General features: G+C 47.5%; 1 protein-coding gene and 1 long non-coding RNA gene across 2 annotated transcripts; one reads left to right on the top strand and one right to left on the bottom strand.

Moving 5' to 3' along the window:
- The first annotated feature begins 1,209 nt into the window (after positions 1-1,209).
- Positions 1,210-11,295, top strand: SOST (sclerostin). The gene is made up of 2 exons (XM_083583619.1): positions 1,210-2,029; positions 8,084-11,295. The coding sequence occupies exons 1-2, from the start codon at positions 1,801-1,803 to the stop codon at positions 8,503-8,505; spliced, it is 651 nt and encodes a 216-aa protein (XP_083439745.1). The 5' UTR covers positions 1,210-1,800; the 3' UTR covers positions 8,506-11,295.
- LOC310748222 lies at positions 11,119-13,241 on the bottom strand. The gene is made up of 2 exons (XR_014541219.1): positions 13,082-13,241; positions 11,119-11,261 (listed from the first exon to the last, which is right to left on the bottom strand). It is a non-coding gene; the product is annotated as an uncharacterized lncRNA (long non-coding RNA).
- Between the last annotated feature and the right edge of the window lie 8,131 nt (positions 13,242-21,372).

Genomic DNA, 21,372 nt, shown 5'->3' with positions numbered 1-21,372 from the left:
CATACACTGGTTTACAGAAAAGGCAGCCAATATGGAAATGATAGAACAGGGGCGCCAGCTCCTGGGGGCTGAGATGCTTTGGGGCTACCACGTTCAGAGGTGATATGGGGGTGGGAGAGAATATACGTGGTTTGCAGGATTCCCAGAAGCACGTCCGCTTGGTCATTGTGAAAAATAGGAGGCTAAAGGAGCTGAACCGTGTGTCTGGGCCAGTAGAACTTTGGAGAAGTTGCTCAGTGGTAGAACATCTGCTTCCCTGGCAGTTCTAAGTAGGATCGGGGTAAAGTCCTTTTCTGAAACCCTGGAGAACTGCTGCCGATCAGTGCAGACAGATAGACTCAATATGGGCAGGACTCGAACCCATCACTTCAAATTACAAGAAAGTTGATTCTGACTAAACACTGGGAAGAACTTTCTGACAGTAAGAGCTGAGTAGAACAGAGAAGTGGTGTGCTCTCCTTCCTTGGAGGGTATTTTAAGCGGAGGTTGGGTGTCCATCTGTTATGGATGCTTTAGCTGAGATTCTTCCATTGCATGGGGTTGGTCTAGATGACCCTTGGGTCTCTTCCAACTCTGCAGTTCTATGATTCTATGAATATAAGGCTGCTTCCAGTATTGTCAAAGGTAAAGGGGCCCCTGACCATTAGGTCCAGTGGTGACTGACTCTGGGGTTGCGGCGCTCATCTCGCTTTATTGCCCAAGGGAGCCAACGGACAGCTTCCACTTCATGTGGCCAGCATGACTAAGCTGCTTCTGGCGAACCAGAGCAGCGCACGAAAACGCCGTTCCTGCTGGAGCGGTACCTATTTATATAGTTGCACTTTGACATGCTTTTGAACTGCTAGGTGGGCAGGAGCAGGGACCGAGCAACGGGAGCGCACCCCGTTGCGGGGATTCGAACCGCCAACCTTCTGATCGGCAAGCCCTAGGCTCTGTGGTTTAACCCACAGCGCCATCCGCGTCCCTTCCAGTATTCTTACCATTGTTTTATATTCTTAATCCCTTGGGAATTTCTCTCCTCTGACACCAAGTGGAATTTCTGCTAAAAATGATCTTCCATCAGGATCCTCGGGTCAGAAGGAGACTTTTGTTTAAATAGGAGAATTGCCTGTCAGATTGGCCCAAGAGGATTAAGTTTGGGCTGCATTTTGTCTCCAGAGAGCTATGTCGAGCACACGATAACTGCTTGAAAATCGTAGGTGTATCAGTTTCCCAATCTGGGCTTGTATGCAGTTTTCCCAACACAGTTTTCTCATTCCTTCATACTTCTCAGTTCTAGGATTATGATCGGGAGACTCTGCAATCTAAGCTCTGAACCGTTCAGAAAACTCGCTGGAGTCCAGGCAGCCAAAAAAAGAAGAAAAAAGTTTTATTTCACTTTTTTTTTGTCCAAGTGGCAGGAGAAATGTCTGGCAGATCTATACAGACCATGACAACCCACTCATAGTCCGAGCCTTGCCAGTTTTTCTTTCCTTGAAAGAAGCAAGCAAGAAAAGCTTGGGTGAGGGTAAACAGAGTTTGTAGATGCTGCAACCGCAACTCCCCCCTCCCTCAAATTCCTCTCTGTCTCTCTCTCTCTCTCTCTCTGCACAGACAAATTGGCATGAATGAATCTTCAAACACCCCACTCAACACCCCTACACACCCCTGGCCCCTCCCACTCCCTTGCCATTGGCCGGCCGGTTTCTAAGAAGGAATTTAAAAAGGAGGCCTTGGTTTTGCATCGCTTAGGCTCCAAGAGGACAAGAAGACCGAAAGGCATCTCTCCCACAGCCTTCCCCACTGCTGCCTGGCCTGAACATGCAGACGTCTCAGGCTCTCTGCTCTTTCTGCATCTTCTTCCAAGTCTTCCTCCCTTCGGGGCGAGGCTGGCAAGTGCTTAAAAATGATGCCACGGAGATTGTGCCCGACTTCCCGGAGAATACCGAGCCGCCGGCCGAGCAACCGTACGTCCAGAGTGACAACGACACCATGAACAACCGGGCGCAACAAGGAGAGAGGCACCTGCAAGTTGCCCTGGGCAGGACAGGTAAGGAAAACAATATATAAACAGAGAGAAAGAGAAAGCAACTTCTTCTAGTTCTCAGGTGTGTGGGCATCTCTAGCTGGCTGTTGTAGCAGAGTAAGCAGGTACCATTTGCTGCAGGTTAGTGCACACATTTGATGTTGTTCCACGGATAAGGGAAAACCTGTGGTGACACAGATGTGGTCGGACTCCAACTCACATCAGTCCTAGTGGTCCAGGATGATAGCAGTTGGAGTCCATCAAGATCTGGAAGCCGACAGGTGCCACCATCCCTGGTTTTCATTTTTATAGAACCATTGAGTTGGAAGGGACCCCGAGGTCATCTAAATCCACTGCCCATGCAATGCAGGAAACTTTTGCCCAATGCGGGGTTCGAACCCCCAACCCTGAGATCAAGAGTCTCATGCTCTTACCAGCTGAGCTATCTGTGAGCTTTGCCTCACAGGAGCTCTCCAGGGTCTCTAGGTGAAGGCAGAGGAATTTCCCATTAGCTGGGATCGGAGGAGGAACAGCAGAAGGTGCCCTCTATGGAGTCAGACCATTGGCTCAGCATTGTTCACATGGACCAGTAGCAGCTGTCCAGGGATGCTGGGAATCGCACTCAGGAGGAAAGCAATTACTTTGCTTCTAAGCAACGGACCTTTCCCCTGCAACCTGAGATCCTTTCCCTGGAGGAGCTGGGAATTGAACCTGGAGTGCTTGGCATGCAGAGCCTGTGCTTTCTCCCCTGAGCTATGGTCCCACCCCACCACAGGTGCTAAAGATTTAGTGATTAGGCTCCTGGAATGACTTTTCAAGAATTGCATTGATTTACCCTACGAAGGGCAGCATTGTGCAGTCTTCGCAGGTGGTCTCCAGCCCAGGCACTGCTCAGGCACAGATCCATACAGAATCATAGAAGAGTTGGAAGGTACATCTAGTCCAACCCCCTGTAACGCAAGAATCTTTCGCCCAGCATGCATCTCGAACCTAGGACCCTGAGATTAAGAGTCTCATGCTCTACCAATTGAGCTATCTGCTTGCCTTCATGAAGGCTGCAGCACAAGCTGCCTTCAGACCATTCTTTGGGACTAGGACAGCCCCACGTGGTCTCCCAGGACTAGATCCTGACCCGCTTTGTTTCAGGAAGGTCTCTGCAACACAACGTGCCTTCAAGACCACACCTTCTGCCTCTTGTAATCTGCCTTGCTTGTTGCACACAGCCAAGAACTGTCCCCTAGCAAAGAAGCTCTGTATAACATGAAAGCTTTCACACTTCATGGGCCAATAATTTTTTACAGCCATTTGGTCCCCCAGTAGCCGTTTTCATCCGTGAGACTTAAAAGCGGCTTTTGTTTCGACCAGATTTTGTTAAACATAAAACCTATTCGGCCAGAATGTTTGTTGGCATTGCAAGCATGTCTCCTTTGCTTCCTGTCCTGCAAGATCAATGATTAGATCGTAACAGGAAGGCTCGCCAAAGGACATGTGTGAAAATGCTCTTAAGAAGGTAGCAATTTGTCCTGAAATATGACCCACGAACACTGCGGAGTATTGCGGGATGATATCTTCAGTTAGGGCTTCAATCAGGTTTTGCAATGAGACAGTATGATGTTCTGACCTCTAGGGTGGAGGAGAAATTGAATTCAATTTGCATTTAAAGGCGAACCTACTTAATTCACATTCTCTGAAACAAGATGCGAAATATGTTGTTGTTTAGTCGTTTAGTCGTGTCCGACTCTTCGTGACCCCATGGACCAGAGCACGCCAGGCACCTCTGTCCTCCACTACCTCCCGCAGTTTAGTCAAACTCATGCTGGTAACCTCGAAAACACTATCCAACCATCTCATCCTCTGTCGCCCCCTTCTCCTTGTGCCCTCCATCTTTCCCAACATCAGTGTCTTCTCCAGGGAGTGTTCTCTTCTCATGAGGTGGCCAAAGTACTGGAGCCTCAGCTTCACAATCTGTCCTTCCAGTGAGCACTCAGGGCTGATTTCATTAAGAATGGATGCATTTGATCTTCTTGCAGTCCATGGGACTCTCAAGAGTCTTCTCCAGCACCATAATTCAAAAGCATCAATTCTTCGGCGATCAGAAGTTTTAAAAAATTTGTACTGCTCTGAATTTTGCAGCGCTGCTCTTCAGATAAGTGTGCAAAAGGGCACACTTGCATTTTTGTAAGTGCAAAAAACCGATAATTTTTTTAAGATAAATGTGCATAGAAAGGCATATGTTGGTGAAAATAAGATACAGAAATGCTTTGTATTAGGAAAAACTGATTTTGCAAAAACAACAGAAAAGCATTAGAAGATATTTGCATTAAAATACTTGTGAATTTTCATGAGAAAAAAATTGCTAACTGATGTGGAGATCTGGAGATTGGAAAAACCGAAACCAACCTATTTCCCAATCCTTATGAACTACATCACAGTGCTCTTTGCAATGTCCCGTGCCAAACTAGAAGGCTGCTCCCCACAAACTTGCTAGAAATGGCAGGCTGGGAGGGAAGGACTGATCGACTGAGCTACTTTGCCTGAAAAACAGATCTGTGTGTGGATAAGCACCCAGAATGTGCCTTGCCATGACAGGGTGAGAGAAGGGGGTCTTACTACTCATAAAGTAATTCTGACTCAAACAGTTTGCAGATGGGGAAAACAAATCTACTGTTTGTTTCCCCTTTATTTTGGTCCCATTATAAAATATGAGAGGGAGAACTGATGCAAACAAAGCCTTTTGGGTGCACCCTAGATGTAACTCATTCCATTTTGAGGTTGCTGATGTATGAAAGTTCCTGTTTTCTCCACGACCTGGACTGAAGCACCTGGAAATGTACCTGGAAATGGGGATTGGATCTGGAATAGCTCAGCCTGTAGACCATGAGACTCTTAATCTCAGGGCGGTGGGATTGAGCCCCTTCTAAAAACATCTGTGTGTGTGTGTGTGTGTGTGTGTGTGTGTGTGTGTTGTCTCTCTGTGTGTGTAAATCCTAACTTTGATATCCTCGCAAAAATCCTACTGCACAGGGTAGTATCCAAATAGGAGCAAACCCGTTGCAATTAATGAACCAAAGTGAGCCGTGTCCTTTAATGGGCTAACTCTGAGTAGGAGCAGTATTGGCAGCAACCCACAGGATCCTGTCCTCACCTCAGTCACAAGAGGACAAGCGTTAGAATCACAGAATTGGAAGGAGTCCTGGGGATCAAGGTCTGAGCTCTCTTGTACCATAGAACAGAACCATATACAGTGGTACCTCGGGTTAAGTAATTAATTCGTTCTGGAGGTCTGTTCTTAACCTGAAACTGTTCTTAACCTGAAGCACCACTTTAGCTAATGGGGCCTCCTGCTGCTGCTGTGCCGCCGGAGCACGATTTCTGTTCTCATCCTGAAACAAATTTCTTAACCCGAGGTACTATTTCTGGGTTAGCGGAGTCTGTAACCTGAAGCGTATGTAACCTGAAGCGTATGTAACCCAAGGCACCACTGTACTTGGTTAGGCTTTGCATGACAAACTTGTAGCTTCATGGAGGTGCAGAAGCCTTGTTCTGTTTTTCACTTGTGTGTGTGCAGAGGAGGGGGGTCCCTGCAGGACTGCAGCCGGGGAGGGAAGGCTCAAACTTCCTCTTCCCCATGCCCTGTGGTCCTGATGAAAACCCTCCCCTCCCCACAATGCCAATTGCTAAATTAAAAATAAAATAAAAATACAAGCAGGTGCCGTTGCTATTCGTGTAATGAAAGTGACTTCTCGCTTGGCCCCTGAGCGTGCGGCTGTTTCGAGGCGTAAGTGACAGCCCTCTGACAATGTGTGTCTGTGGGATCTTGTCACCAACAACCGCATGAGAAGTTGGCACACTCGCAAGCTCCTTCCCATGTTCTGTCTCGGATTATCAGCCCACTTCCTGCTTCTGCCCGCATGGGGGAAGCTCATACTTTGCTTAGGAAACAGTCACCTTCCTGAAATTGGGCTGAGCAAGCAATTCTAGAATGTTCTTCCTCTGGGTCATAACCATACCTGTTCCTCTCCGTTATCAGAACAGCTCCAGTTTTAGAAACAAATCTTTTGTGTAGCCTATCTGCATATCACTCCTTGCTGATTTTTGTTGTTGTTGTTAAAGGGATTGCGGGCTGCTTTGGATCTTTCACAGCCCCGACGCCTTCACATTCCCATTGAATGATCTCCTTCCTCTTTTTTTTCTTTTTTGGCAAGTTACATCGAAGTTTTTGGCTGAGTCCAATTTCTGGATGGGCATTGTGCTGTCCTATTACTCAGAGGCCTGCAAAAATGCAAGCCAGAGACTGCCTCCTGAGACCCCACATTTTCCAAATTAGCTGGAGGGCCAGTCTAAGGTTGAACAATCTATGGGGCTCTCTTGACGAAGAGAATCTAAGTACATAAGAAGAGCACCACTGGATCAGGCCAAAGAAGGTCTCCACCCCCATCGTTCAGCCCAGACACTGAGATCCAGCACCGAGGGCCTTCTGACGGTTCCCTCATTGCGAGAAGTGAGGTTACAGGGAACCAGACAGAGGGCCTTCTCAGTGGTGGCGCCCGCCCTGTGGAACGCCCTCCCTTCAGATGTGAAGGAAATAAGTAGCTATCTTATCTTTAAAAGACATCTGAAGGCAGCCCTGTTTAGGGAAGTTTTTAATAGTTGATGCTGTATTGTTTTTAACACTCTATTGGAAGCCGCCCAGAGTGGCTGGGGAGACTCAGCCAGATGGGCGGGGTATAAATAATAAATTATTATTATTATTAAAGATGATGATAATGATGATGATAATACCCCGCCTATCTAGCTGGGTTTCCCCAACCACTCTGGGCGGCTTCCAGCAAAATATTAAAATACAATAATTCATCAACTATTAAAAGCTTCCCTAAACAGGGCTGTCTTCAGATGTCTTCTAAAAGTCAGATAGTTGTTTATTTCTTTGACATCTGGTGGGAGGGCATTCCACAGGACGGGCGCCACTACCGAGAAGGCCCTCTGCCTGGTTCCCTAGGCAGCTCACAGGGGCCAGCCAAATAACTATAGGAAGCCCACAAGCAGGTCCTGAGTGTGACAGTATGCTCCCCAGTAACTAGTATTCAGAAGCACACCACTTACAACGTTGGAAAATCATCCCTAGTAGCCATTCATAGCCTTATCCTCCAGGGATTTGTCTAAACTCCATTTACAGCCATCCAAGTTTCACTCCGATGTTTTGTTCTGCCCTGGAGAAGGGGGGTTCATATTCCCTGTTGACATCTGGTCATTGTTGGAGCCACACCTGCTTCCCCCTGAGGAGCTCTCCAAGGTCCTGTAGAATCTGCCTAAGGCCTAGTTCTGACATAGCAGGCGAGGAGGTGGCAAACCTGTTTCTGGGTTGTACCACTTCAGCCTGCTGGTGGGTTTAATAAAATGTATATATTGCTAATTGTAAGAGGCAGGGAAAAAACTCCAAGTGGTTTACAGTTAGTCTGTAGCAGGTTCCAGGTAATCTCTCACTACTACCTCCACTACACATATTTTTTATGTATTAAGGCTTTTTTTAAATGAAAGAGCCTCCAGCCGTGTAAGCGCCCTCCATTGGTTGAAGTGGAACAGCTCAGTGGTACAGCTGTTGTTTTTCTGAACTTGGAATAGGCTAACTGATGTCCTGTCAGGTGAGCTCACTGATTGGCCAGAACTTTAGTGGTGCGTAGAAAACTCTATTTGACTCCTGCCAAATAGCAAATCAGACAGAATCCATTGAAGACTTTGACGGCTGGTTTTGTGCTCATTCAGAGCATCAAGTGCCGTCTGGGCGGGTGTGGAATATTTTCAGGATCAAAGCCTGCATTTCTTCCGGGGGAAGTGACTGCATACTGGTTGTAGGTGGGACAAAATCCAAAAATGTGCAGGCCCAAAGATCCTAGTAGTTGGTGGGGCTACTGAGGGGAAACAATAGGTTTGATTACCCTCCTCCCAAGGTGAGGGGAAGTGACCTAGCTGAGCCTGACAGGGCAGCTAACTCTATGGTATTAACCCCTTCGTGCAGTAATTTGACTTCAGCATACTGGCTATTCCATAAAAAACAACCCATCCTTCTTTCTCTCTTAGAACCCCTGGAGTTCAGCTGCCGGGAAACATACTCGACCCGCTACATCACCGACGGTCTGTGCCGCAGCATCAAGCCGCTAAGGGAGCTGGTCTGTTCCGGCCAGTGCCTCCCCTCCCACCTCCTCCCCAACTCCATTGGCAAGGGGAAATGGTGGCGGCAGAACGCTTTGGATTACCGCTGCATCCCGGCGCACAGCCGCTCCCAGCGCATCCAGCTGGCCTGCCCTGACGAGGAACTGCGGACTATCAAGATCAGAGTCGTCACCGCTTGCAAGTGCAAGCGCTACACCCGCTACCACAACCGCTCCCAGCTCAAGGATTTCAGCAAAGAGGCTGGCCGGCCCCAGAAGAACAAAAAGCCACGTCTCTCCAGGGTCAGGGGCAGTAAGGCCAACCAGCCGGAGCTGGAGAACTCCTACTAAGCGGAGGGGCCGTTGGCGAGGCCCAGCCCAGATTTTTGTTTTCTGCATGGCCCACCCTCTCTTTTCATTGTTGTTGATGGCTACTGGATAAACATGGAATGGAGTGAGCGGGGGATGGTGTCGAGGGGTCTCCATGGCCGCCGCCTCGGTTGGAGGTTCAGAGCTCATGCAGCCCAAAAGCTATCCGACTCTCCTCAAGGTGGTCGGAGGAGAGAGGTGAAGGGTGGGGTGGGGGGAATGGACAGAGCGAAACTGAGCTGGAGGAGGCCTGAGAGATGAGTCGCTCAGAGGGTCCGCAAGGGGTGGTGTGATTCGAAAGGCCAAAGCGAGTGAGCAGGGCCAACTTCTTCTGCTGCCTCCCTTTCCTTGCCCTGACTCTGTTTGACAAAGGACTGGCACCTCTCTGCGAAAGCAAACATCAGTTTAGAACCAGGTGACATCTCTCCAGGTGTGTGCTCACCTGCACGCCTTCTCTGCTATCCTTGCTACTTCACAAATTAATGCGTCGCTCCTTGCCGCAGCATTGCCTGAACTATGCGCTAAGCTCTTGGTCAGCGGGACGTATTTACTTCCTGTCCTGTGATCTGTTGGGTTGTCTTTCCATTCACCAGGAGAAGTGGGACACTTAAAAAATTAAAAATGAAATCATGCCTTATTGTACAGTGCCAAATGCACACACTTCTTTGCAGACAGCTCACTTTGCAGGGGCAAGTTGGACCAGGAAACCCAAAAGAATGGGAGATTTTAAAACCATGCAGTATTGTACAGAGCCTGACTTGTATATAAATATAGGGTGCTTGAAGGCTGAATGTGGTTTGCTATTTTAGAGTCAGAAAGTATATACCGTGCAGCAGCCTTTTACTAGTATTCTGGGAGTCCCAATTTTTTTAAAAAAAGGGAAAGGCAAAACAAGTTTCTAGTCCTCAAAGTGGCAGAAAAAATATTTCTTTTTGGGCGGGGGGCGGTTTGTAGGAACACAAGGGCAATTCAGAGGGGACCCAGATTCATTTGCTCCAGTCAAGTGGATTCAATCTGTTTGTGGAAATAGGTTTCTAAACGTGGACCAGATATGGTAGCTGTGCAGAAGTTAGAAGTCTGCACCATGGAGTTACTCCTTTCATTTGTGATGTGTTCATCAACAGGTGCGTCAACCTCGGCACATATGGAGCCACCCTGGTGTTCCCTTGTTTGTCTTGACCATTCGTTGATTCTTAGGATGCAGTTGATCTGGTGCAGCTCAGTATAATGTGGCTTGTCGGTTTAGGCATTTGCCACTTCCCGCCCCCTTCCTAGCCTTTGATCTGGATTAGAACTAGAATGTTGTTTCTACAATGCCAACACACAGCTGATGCTTAAAAGCTGTTCTCTGCAACAATGAGGGCTGGAAACCTCCTTTTAAAACACCGAGGAAGACCGTTTCACTGCTGCAGCAGCAACAATAATAATAACCAAGGATAAAGAATTTCCATTGCACTCGATAAAAACCTTTTGTGCAGGAAGTCATAGATATCCCCATTTTGCTCCAGTGAGGCTTGCAGTCCGAGCCTATGGGTGCAAGTCTCACTGCAGTCAAAAGGGGCTTCCTCCATATGTGTTAGTTTTGCGTCCGTTACAATCCTATCCATGCCTTCTCAGAAGTAATTCCCACTGATTTCAGCAAGGCTTAGGGATGATTCACACTTAACTTTCCTCTGCTCTTTCCAGGCACGGTCCATGCTTTAATGCTCCGTGTCTGAGCACCTTCGTTGTTGTTTTTTTGCTCCAGAGATTTTCCTCAAAAACCAGCTCTTTAAAGCTGAATCAGAGCAAATGGCAATCTGCAGAAAACCCAGCTTGACATTTGCTCCGACTGAGCGCCAAAAAGCGGGTTTTTGCAAGGAAAGCTCCAGGGCAAACACACACACACACACACACACACACAGACAAAATGTTCAGATCAGAGTTTAAACCACAGACATGTGCCTGGAAAGAGAAGGAGGAAAAGTTAAAAGATGACCCCTGAGTCCTAAGTAAGTGGGTATATTTAGAGACACTGACTTGCCAGAAGGCACCCAATAGACTTATGGCCAAGCTAGGATTTGAAGCCCAAGAAAGACCAATATTCTGTCCACTGGAGACCTACCTAGTTCTAGATGCCTCATGGCTGATCCAGAGAACTTTGAACGTGTTGCCAATTCTGCCGTCACTGAAACAGGAATTAAAGTAATTTTCTGTTTCTGAAACGAGCAGCACCCAGGCCTCAAGCCTCCTTGGAGTTCATTCCCTGGACTTGGACACCTTCCCCCCTAAATCCAGATGTGTGAGTCTCGGTTATTTGGCAGTGGGAAACATGTGCTGCACATGAGCTCAGCTGCGCTTGGTTTAGTGCTCCCTTCCAATTCTTTTAGCATCCTCCAGGCATCAACATCTGGATGGCCCATACGGAATTGGCAGCCCTTCCAGATGTTGCTGGACTCCAAACCTGCTTTAAACAAGACAAAATTCAGCACCTGGGCATGTCCCTTCCCCCAATTGTTCCTGCTTCGTCAACTTGTAAGATATATGTGTGTGTGTGGCCTTTAGGATTTGTTTCCACTGGTGGACTTGGCAACGGAAAAACTGCATTTCCCAAGATTAAAATGGCATATTTATTATTTCCCTGTAAAAAGTATTTATGCGACGACTTTCTTTCTTCTCTGCTCTTCATCATGTAGCAACCGGGCAATCCTGCTCCTGAGATATTTAGCTTGACGTTTCAGACTTATACAGATATATTCCTAAAAAGTATTAAATGAATAAAGTCATGTCCATGGAAAATAATGACTGGTGTTTTTTGTTTTTTTAAATGTGCAATGCAGGGGTTGTTAACCTGAGGGACATGTGGCTCCTTTAGCCATCTGGGGGCTACATAGCTGCGGTGGGCGGGGTCAGAGGCAAAAGTGGGTGGAGCCACAGACATGAATTTTACACCCTCTCTATCCTCCGCCCAGACAACGAAGAGGCGTTATCGGAGCTCAAGGGCTGTCAAGGGGCTGACAGGACAAGCAGGTCACTCACAGGCCAAAGAGGCTAACATGCAGTTACCGTAGCTTCGAGGCTAACATGCAGTTACCGTAGCTTCTTTATTAAAGCTCGTAAATAATAATAATAATACAGTGGTACCTCAGGTTACATATGCTTCAGGTTACAGACTCCGCTAACCCAGAAATAGTGCTTCAGGTTAAGAACTTTGCTTCAGGATGAGAACAGAAATCGTGCTCCAGCGGTGCGGTGGCAGCAGGAGGCCCCATTAGCTAAAGTGGTGCTTCAGGTTAAGAACAGTTTCAGGTTAAGTACGGACCTCCGGAACGAATTAAGTACTTAACCTGAGGTACCACTTTAATAATAATAGTAATAATAAAATTTATTTATACCCCGCCCTCCCCAGCCAAGACCGAGCTCAGGGCGGCTAACACCAGATATAAAAACAATTGATTGAAATACAACTTAAAAACAAGATTAAAAAGCATTAAAATGCAGCCTCATTTCAGTAGGAACTCAAATCAAAAACCTTTTGAGGGATGAAAACGCCTCTCCTTTGCTCTCTAGCCCTCTGAGTCAGGTCTTTGCCCCTGTAATCTTCCGCCATGGCAGAAACCTACTTTCTGTGCCTGTCTGGCTTGTTCCTCAGCAACATCCTTCGCATTCTGGGAGTCAGGGGGCTGGAGAGGGTGTGCTGTTGGTGGCGCAGGAGAGCTCTGTGGCAATTATGCTTTAATTATGCGGAAGTTTCCCCGAGTCGTTTGGCCCTTTTGAAACAGTTCTCTTTTCTCCCTTCCTAGAAAAGACTGCGCAAAACCCGTGGTTTAAAAGTTTAAAATAACACATTGCTTTACTTGGTATACTGGAACATATTTACATGAATTTATATACGAGGCTGACTAATATTTGCAGAACTGATTCTGAGGCACATAGCAGCATAAAACAACATCTGCTGCTCTCACAGTTTAAAATCCCTCTCAAAAGCTGCAGGGTCTGGCTCCCCTCTGTCGGAGTCAGCATGCAAACTGGAAACCTCATCTCTCTGTCCTGTGCTGGGCCCACCTGCCTCTCCGTGATCCCTCACACTTCCTGCTACTTGTACCTCCCAGTGGGTCTCCTGCTCTGAAGTGTGGCTGGTATTCCACCACCAGGATCCAGGATCTAAATCGTCATCTTCTGCGCCCTCCCTGGGGGCTTTTGGGCAGGCAACTCCTACCACCCTTCCTAATCCTGCCAGTTCCTGACAAGGACACCATCCAGAGAGGCAAAAACCCCCAAACAAACAACCCCCCCTCACATACAAGGAGCCTATGAAGTAAGACTTTTGAAGGGGGTAGTGCGACTCATGCAATACGTTGGCGATCAATATACACAGAATAATAAATTATCTATTCTTTCTCAACCTTCTGAGAAAAATACAAAACATTAAACAAAGCCACAGAGACTTGCGAACTACCCAACCGAAGATGAACTTATAATGTCTGGTTTCAATAGGTTTTTCAAATGCTTAACTCAGTCTTTTAGATAAGTTCATGAAGATACCAACAAAAGGTAAGTTCGGTGTTATTCACAATACCGAGAGATGCTAGTGGAGTTGTAGATAGGTGTTAATGAAGTTGTAGATGACAGGGTGCCAGTGTTTTGCACCTGTTTCGCCCTGGCAGTCCAAGTAATCAAGGGGCTGCTGTTCGCCCCCAATGGGGCCCTTTTATTGGGGTTTGCAGGTAGCACACTCCCAAGATAGTATTCCAGGCTTCTCCAGTGATCTAATCTCAAAGTCTTGATACGTACAGTGGTACCTCGGGTTACATACGCTTCAGGTTACAGACTCCGCTAACCCAGAAATAGTGCTTCAGGTTAAGAACTTTGCTTCAGGATGAGAACAGAAATCGTGCTCCGGCGGCGCGGCGGCAGCAGGAGGCCCCATTAGCTAAAGTGGTGCTTCAGGTTAAGAACAGTTTCATGTTCAGAACGGACCTCCAGAACGAATTAAGTACTTAACCCAAGGTACCACTGTATATTGATATTCAATCTTATAGAGAATACTCTTTCTCGGCTTAAGCTCAAAAGACTGATTTGCTTTGAAGGGTGTAGCCTGGGAAGAGAGTGTTTGGCTTGGGAGAGTGTGTGGTCTTGGGGGGAAGTCTGAGGGTTGAATAAATTGAACTTGTATTTTGCACCTGAGCCTGAGGTCTCCCACCTCGTTGGTGTAATGCAAATATTGCAGGCCATAGTGTAGTGGGGGGGGGGGGAATGGGGGCAGTTGCCCTGGGCTCAAAATTGACACAAAATTCCAACACCCGGTGCTGGCTTAATACAGTTGTGAGCAACCCGTTGAAAATGGCTTCTCCTGTGCGAACCAGGAAGTGACCTCTCCAGACAACGGAACAACTCTTCTTTTCTTATCTCTGTAGCTGCAATATCCTGGGTGATGTAGACATTGTCAGGCAATTGAATGTGCATGGGTACTCCATCCATTTCCCTCCCACCCGCCCTGGGCACTGGCAATCCATGCTACACCACTCTTCGCAGGATAGGAAAGTTGGAGGAAACCAGACGGTTGCCCCATCTCATCAGTACCTCTCCAGTTGCTGCCTAAGCAGGCATATTTTCATTTTGTTTCACTTTTAATTTGTATGTTGCCTTTCTGTTTACTATACACAAGGTGATTTACAAGATGAAGAAGAAACAAAATAGACGGGGGAGATTGCACATGTAATAACAATCTGATAAAATACAAAAAAGGTCACAATAACTTTAAAACAGTCAGCTTATATCAAACAAAGCAGTGTTCAATAATCCAGTATTCAATAGAATAGTAAATGGTAAAATTAAATATCAGCAAAATATCAGCACCTGCCCTGCACACAGAAGGCCACAAATTCATCTCCAGGTAGGGCTAGGGGAGACCCCAGTCTGAAATCCAGGAGAGCTGTCAGTACAGACAGTAAGGTAAAAGGTGAAAAGGTAAAGGACCCCTGGACGGTTAAGTCCAGTCAAAGGCAACTATGGGGTTGCGGCGCTCATCTCGCTTTCAGGCCAAGGGAGCCGGCATTTGTCCACAGACAGCTTTCCGGGGCATGTGGCCAGCATGACTAAACCACTTCTGGCGCAACAGAACACCGTGACGGAAGCCAGAGCGCACAGAAATGCCGTTTACCTTCCCACTGCAGAGGTACCTATTTACTTGCGCTGGTGTGCTTCGAACTGCTAGGTTGGCAGGAGCTGGGACAGAGCAATGGGATCTCACTCCGTCAAGGGGATTCAAACCGCCGACCTTCTGATCGGCAAGCCCAAGAGGTTCAGTGGTTTAGACCACAGCACCACCCACGTCCTGTAGAGCTGTCAGTACGGAAAGTCAAACCAAAGGTCTGATTCAGTATAAGGCAGCATCCTATAGGTGTAATTTTACTTCTAAGGAAGAGGAAACAGAGCAAAACCTCACTTCCTGACTGGAAGGGGCATTTCCTGGGACTACAGCCACACCCTAATTATTTTTATTTTATTTATTAGATTCATATGCCACCCTTCACCATAAGATCTCAGGGCAGTTCACAGAATAAAATACAGGATAAAAGAACAAATAAATAAGTAAAGCAAAACAGCAAAACAATAACCCACCGCCCATTCCCACAGACACATTTAAAGGCCTGGTTGAAGAGAAACGTTTTCGCCTGGTGCCTACCAATATACAATGAAGGCGCCAGGCGAGCCTTCCTAGGGAGAGCATTCTACAAATGGGGAGCCACCACAGAAAAGGCCCATTCTCATGTTGCCACCCTCTGAACCTCACGTGGAGGAAGGCACACGTGGAAAGGCCTTAGAGGATGAACACAGGTCTGGGATGGTTTATATGGGGAGAGGCAGTCCTTGAGGTATCCTGAGCCGTTTAAGGCTTTATAGGTCAAAACCAGCATTATGAATTGGCAGAAAGTGCAGTTGGGCCAGGATTGGTGTAATATGCTCAAACCGTCTTGTCCCAACCTGGCCACTGAATTCAGAGGCAGCCCTACATATATTGCGTTACAGTAATGTAAGCTAGGGGGACACGGGTGGCACTGTGGGTTAAACCACAGAGCCTAGGACTTGCTGATCAGAAGGTCGGCGGTTCGAATCCCAGCGACAGGGTGAGCTCCCATTGCTCAGTCCCTGCTCCTGCCAACCTAGCAGTTCGAAAGCAAGTCAAAGTGCAAGTAGATAAATAGGTACCGCTCCAGTGGGAAGGTAAACGGTGTTTCCGTGCGCTGCTCTGGTTCGCCAGAAGCGGCTTAGTCATGCTGGCCACATGACCAGGAAGCTGTACGCCGGCTCCCTCGGCCAATAAAGCGAGATGAGCGCCGCAACCCCAGAGTCGGTCACAACTGGACCTAATGGTCAGGGGTCCCTTTACCTTTACTTTAATGTAAGCTAGAGGTTACCAGAGCATAGACAACAGTAGTCAGGCTATCCCTGTCCAGATAGAGGAGTAGTGGGGCCACCAGCCAAAGCCGATGGAAGGGACTCCGGGCCACTGAGGCCACCTGAACCTCAACGGACAGCAGCAGATCCAGGAACACCCGAAAGCTACCTACCTGCTCCTCCAGAGGGAGTGTAAAGCCCTTACCTCAAAGGATCCTGGGAAGTGTAGTTTCTAAAGGGTGCTGTGAGTTGCTAGGAGACCTCTATTCCTCTCATAGAGCTACAATGTCAGAATGGTTTAACAATTGATCTCACTTCCTAGCAGAATTCTTGGGGGGGGGAGCAGTGCTTTTTTCTGGGGGGAACCAGAGGTACGCATACCCCTAAACATTTTGTGAATCTAAGTTTGGCCTCATTGAGGGGCAGTATTTCAATAGGAGTAGGAAAATGAGAGTACCCCTAAACATTTATTATTATTTTTAGAAAAAAAGCACTGGGGGCTTCATCAAAGTGTATTTGTTGTTGTTGTTTAGTCATTTAGTCACGTCCGACTCTTCGTGACCCAATGGACCAGAGCACGCCAGGCACTCCTGTCTTCCACTGCCTCCCGCAGTTTGGTCAAACTCATGCTGGTAGCTTCGAGAACACTATCCAGCCATCTCATCCTCTGTCGTCCCCTTCTCCTTGTGCCCTCCATCTTTCCCAACATCAGGGTCTTTTCCAGGGAGTCTTCTCTTCTCATGAGGTGGCTAAAGTATCGGAGCCTCAGCTTCACAATCTGTCCTTCCAGTGAGCACTCAGGGCTGATTTCCTTCAGAATGGAGAGGTCTGATCTTCTTGCAGTCCATGGGACTCTCAAGAGTCTCTCTCCTCCAGCACCATAATTCAAAAGCATCAATTCTTTGGCAATCAGCCTTCTTTATGGTCCAGCTCTCACTTCCATACATCACTACTGGGAAAACCATAGCTTTAACTATATGGACCTTTGTTGGCAAGGTGTATTACAGTGCTTTAAATGTATGGTGTGAATTTGGCCAGAGAAACTCGGGGTTCGTGTCAGTTCGTGACATCCCTGTGCATATGAAGGGAAGACTGAAAAGGCTCCAACCCCCTGCAATGCAGGGATATGCAGCTGTCCCATATGGGGATCGAACCTGCAACCTTGGCGTTATCAGCCCCACGCTCTAACCAGCTAAGCTATGGCGACCTCAGCTCATGGCAGGAAGTTTTAGACGATTGTCCACAGACTCATGCTTAGCCCTGCTGACATGCAGTACACTGAGTCAGCTGCTACCTCACTGCAAAGGTGCACAGGAAACCCTCCCCGGCGGTCAAAGGTTTTAACGGTTAGGAGAGGATTTATTAATTGCAATTTATCCCTCCAAGTGCCCATGGGTATGGGCTGAAGAGAGTTTCACAAACCCTATCCTTGGCAGCAGCAAAATCAAAAGCATAGGAATTAGGTTGCAAAGCCTCCTTTTGAGCAATGAAATAAGCTGGTTTCCCCCCTCATACTTAACAAAGAATCAGGCAGCAACTTGCAAAGTAAGTTTAAAGATAAGTTTTACTTACTTTATAACCATGCATTGGTTGTCAGCAACAGTAGCAGTAAAAGCTATGCAGGCAAAATACTTATATTCAGCGCTATTTTTCTAGAAAAATAGGTGCCGGAGCTCACCACAAACATCTCCCTTGTTCTCTTAGAATGGCAATGGCACCCACCTGAGAGGTGAGCTCCAGTGAGCTCCGGCTGGGGAAAAAAGAAGAAGCCATGCTTATATTTACATCTTAGCAAGTGGAGGCATGTCTGCAGCCCATGTTGGTCAAAGGAAGAGAGAGAGAAACAGGAAGTACTCTATGCTCCTTTCTCTCCAGGAGAGGAGGGGAAATGACACCGCACAGAGCCCTTTCTACCAATCGCATTTCTATGGTCCAAGTATCTGCCTGTCAGCAGTACAGCTCTGTGGTGTTAGCCCCTTCTCATGCCAACTAACAAGTGTGATAGGAATTTTGAGGTCTTAGATATATGTTAAATGTTCATAAGTGTACCAACCAAGCACATACATAGATCAGCACAGGAAGACCGACCTGAAACCATTTTGATTCCCAAACTGAGCAAATGTTTTCTCTGCAAGGTCAAAGGAAAATGGACAAGCCTCCCCATTGTCTTTTCCTTCACAAATCCTGTCTTAAGGGTATGTCTGTGTTTGAATAGGGTGAGCCTGTGACCTGACTCAGGAACTAAATATTTATCATTACTAAGTATTTATCATTACAAAAGACTGGCTAGGCAGCATATCCAATCAAATAAGCAGGCAATCCAATCAAGTGACCATTAAACAGGTAACCTGTCAGATGAGATAAACAAGTCACTCAGATTTCTGTTTTAGACCACCTGTTCTGTGATGTAGGTATGATGTATCTGGGGGGTGTTCTTAGGTTACACCCCTTCTGTGATGTATGTATGATGTATGGAGGGGTGGTCTTGAGCTCCAGGGCAGGGAATTTAAATTGTCTATATAAGACCTTGCGCGTCATATGGGTTCCTCCTCCTTTCCTGCGTGTGAGGGGAGCACCCTATTGCAACAGATCAATAAAGATCAGACTTACTTGCTGCTTTGCTTCTCAATATTCTCTGGTTGGCCTCTGTTATTTTCTCCTACCAATAGGGAACCTACGTAAGGACTCTATATGGGCTCTTGGATACCCCATAAGGGAAAAAGGGCAGGTTTTGTTTACAACAGAAGAATATGCATATGTTAGGTTTGGCCGCTAATCTCCCACAAAAGCAAGGCCACACGGCTCTCTTTCTTATTGGCCCTTATATTGGCTGCATTGCATTGCTTTGATGCCCCAAGGATCTCAGGTGGCATACATGGTTCCTTTCCTTCCTCAATTAATCCCCACAGCAACAGGTGGGTTAGGCTAAGAGGCAGTGACTGGCCCAAGGTCACCCAGTGATTTTCATGACCAAGGGGAGATTTGAACCCAGGGTTCCCAGGTCCTAGTCTCACGCTCTAACCACTACACACCGGCCTGGTATTGCTGGGTTAGGCCAAACAAGCCCTGTTGTTTTGTGTTACTGTGGGGAGAAAACACAGGCAGGGCACCCCTATCCCCTCTGAGGTGTCCTTTACAAGTTTTGGCCTAACCAGCCTTCTTCTCTCTCTCTCTCTCGAGGTATTTTTCAGCTAAATCAGTCCTGTCCATCCTCTGTGTCCTTTCCGACCTCCTCCCGCCAAGCAGGGGCCGGCCAGTTTTGTTTACATGGCGGGTTATCGGGCCCCCGGGCTAAACAGTGCGCGCCTTTATCGCTTTGCCAATTTCTGTAGTGCTTGTGGCGTGAGGTTATTTCCATGACTTAAGAAAACAGCTCACGCCTGGCCAGACAAACACACACAATGAGCTCATCCTTCATTCGGATTCTTTCTGTGCAGAACACCCCCTGCGGGAACGGCCTTGGGACAGCCTGGCTCCTGAGAGACTATTTGTATCTGATCTTTTTTTCTTCCTCCTTTCCCTTCCTTCCTTCTCTCTGCTTCCTTCCTCCCCTCTGCTATAAAACACAGCCCGTTTCACGCTCGTGTGTAATAAATCCAGCTTTTAGGGAGGGGGAAAAAAAGAGCCCAGGCTTTCGTGGTTTATTCCCCCCCCCAAACCTCCTTAAGCCTGAAATAAGTCTCCAATTTGACATAATTACACCCTCATTTTGAGGGGTGAGAGCTATTTGTAGGGACTTAAGGTCTGTTTCCTCTTTACTTCTGCTCTGGCAAGTGGTGGGAGGTGGTGGTGGGGGGATGAACGCGAGGAATTGGGGGCCAGGAAAGTGAGCAGAAGAACGCAAGAAGAACAGACTTGCAGAAGGAGAAGTAGAGTCCTGCTAGAATAGACCAAAGGCCATCTAGTCTAGCTTATTCTCATGGTGGTCAAATAGATGCTTAAGGGGAGCATGACCTGAGAGCACTAGAATTCCCCCCACTAGGGATGGGGGAGGAACAATGATGATGAAGATGAAGATGATGAATGCATGAGATGAGCCTGCTGGATCAAGCCAGTCTTGTCTAGGATCCTGTTCCAACAGTGATCAACCAGATTCTTATGGGAAGTCAGCAAGCAGTAATGGGAGGCACCAACTAGGGAACACCCCCAAGGGAAGAAGGTTCAGAGCCTGGGGATAGGTGGTAAGATGACCATGTGTGGTCAGAGGGAGAAGGAGGAGAAGACTCGGAAGAGGAGGGGTTGGAAGCTGAAGAGGTAACAGGGCTTCATGAGCAGGGTGAGTCTGTGGCAGACAGAAGTCCAGAATCAGTGTCAGAAGCAGAGGCAACTCTACAGGATTTTGGGAAGGGGTCTTTCCCAATTCTACCTGGAGTTGCCAGGGATTGAACCCAGGGCATTTCTGGTACTCTGTCACTGACCTATGCCCCCTCTGGCAGTTTTTGAGGTGCTGGATGACACTGAGGTGCAGTACCGAGGGCCTCTTGGCAGTTCCCTCGCTGCAAGAAGCCAAGTTACAGGGAACCAGGCAGAGGGCCTTCTCGGTGGTGGCGCCCGCCCTGTGGAACGCCCTCCCACCAGATGTCAAAGAGAACAACAACTACCAGACTTTTAGAAGACATCTGAAGGCAGCCCTGTTTAGAAAAGCTTTTAATGTTTAACAGACTATTGTATTTTAATATAAATTATTATTATTATCATCATCAGTTTAGTCAGTAACGATGCTCCTGTGTCAGGGATAATTAAATGGACAAGCTTGGATGAGGCCAGACAGTTGCTTAGCAGAGGGTAGCAAGTTTGCTACGGATGCTCGCTCACAGGGAAACTCTCCATTCCTTGAAGGCTGTTGGTACATTTCATTCCTTCTCTGGAACAAGATGTGGTCTCCTGGCTTCCTCCTTGATAGAGACCAAATAGAAGCGTGCACTGCTTTTTATGTTGGTTTCTCCCGTTACTTAGCTTTTCAGCCATTATCCTCTGCTGCCGGGACACATTTTCTCAATCAACCTTGGCAACTGCGCAGTCTCTGCTCTCCTGTAAACAGCTGTGAAATAAACCAGCCATATGTCTGTGGGGTTGATTGGAGGCAGAAGCACAGGGACCTGCTTTTGGGGAGGGGGGGTGAGTTGGGACACGTGCCTGGAAAAGTGCAGTGCGGACAGTTCCAGCTCCATGTCGGCCCCTGTGACATCTTTCGGCTCCACCCTGGATTCTACAAAGCAGAGCTTCCTAACTGTGTGTCGCGATACGTCAGTGTGTCGGCTGCAGTGTGTAGTTGTGTTGTGCAAACGCTCCCGGTGCTCTTACTGATGCTGGAAAGGGATTAGTTTAACCTCCAGTTTTGCTCGTAAAACTGAATTACTGTGTCGCGAAATGATGCATGTCTAAAAAGTGGGTCGCCAACATTAAATGCTCTGCTGTAAAGCAACGCTACCTGAGCATGTACAGAATTCCTCCCATCATTGTCGAATG

Source organism: Podarcis filfolensis (assembly GCF_964270895.1).
Source record: "Podarcis filfolensis genome assembly, chromosome: 13".
Lineage (NCBI taxonomy): Eukaryota > Metazoa > Chordata > Lepidosauria > Squamata > Lacertidae > Podarcis > Podarcis filfolensis.
Note: the sequence above shows the minus strand (reverse complement) of the source record. Positions and strands in the feature narration are given on the sequence as shown.

Excerpts from the sequence above, each read along its gene's own strand:
- SOST (XM_083583619.1), top strand. The coding sequence starts at position 1,801 with ATGCAGACGTCTCAGGCTCTCTGCTCTTTCTGCATCTTCTTCCAAGTC. Across the intron at positions 2,030-8,083 it reads AGTTGCCCTGGGCAGGACAG|AACCCCTGGAGTTCAGCTGC; the intron begins GTAAGGAAAACA and ends TTTCTCTCTTAG.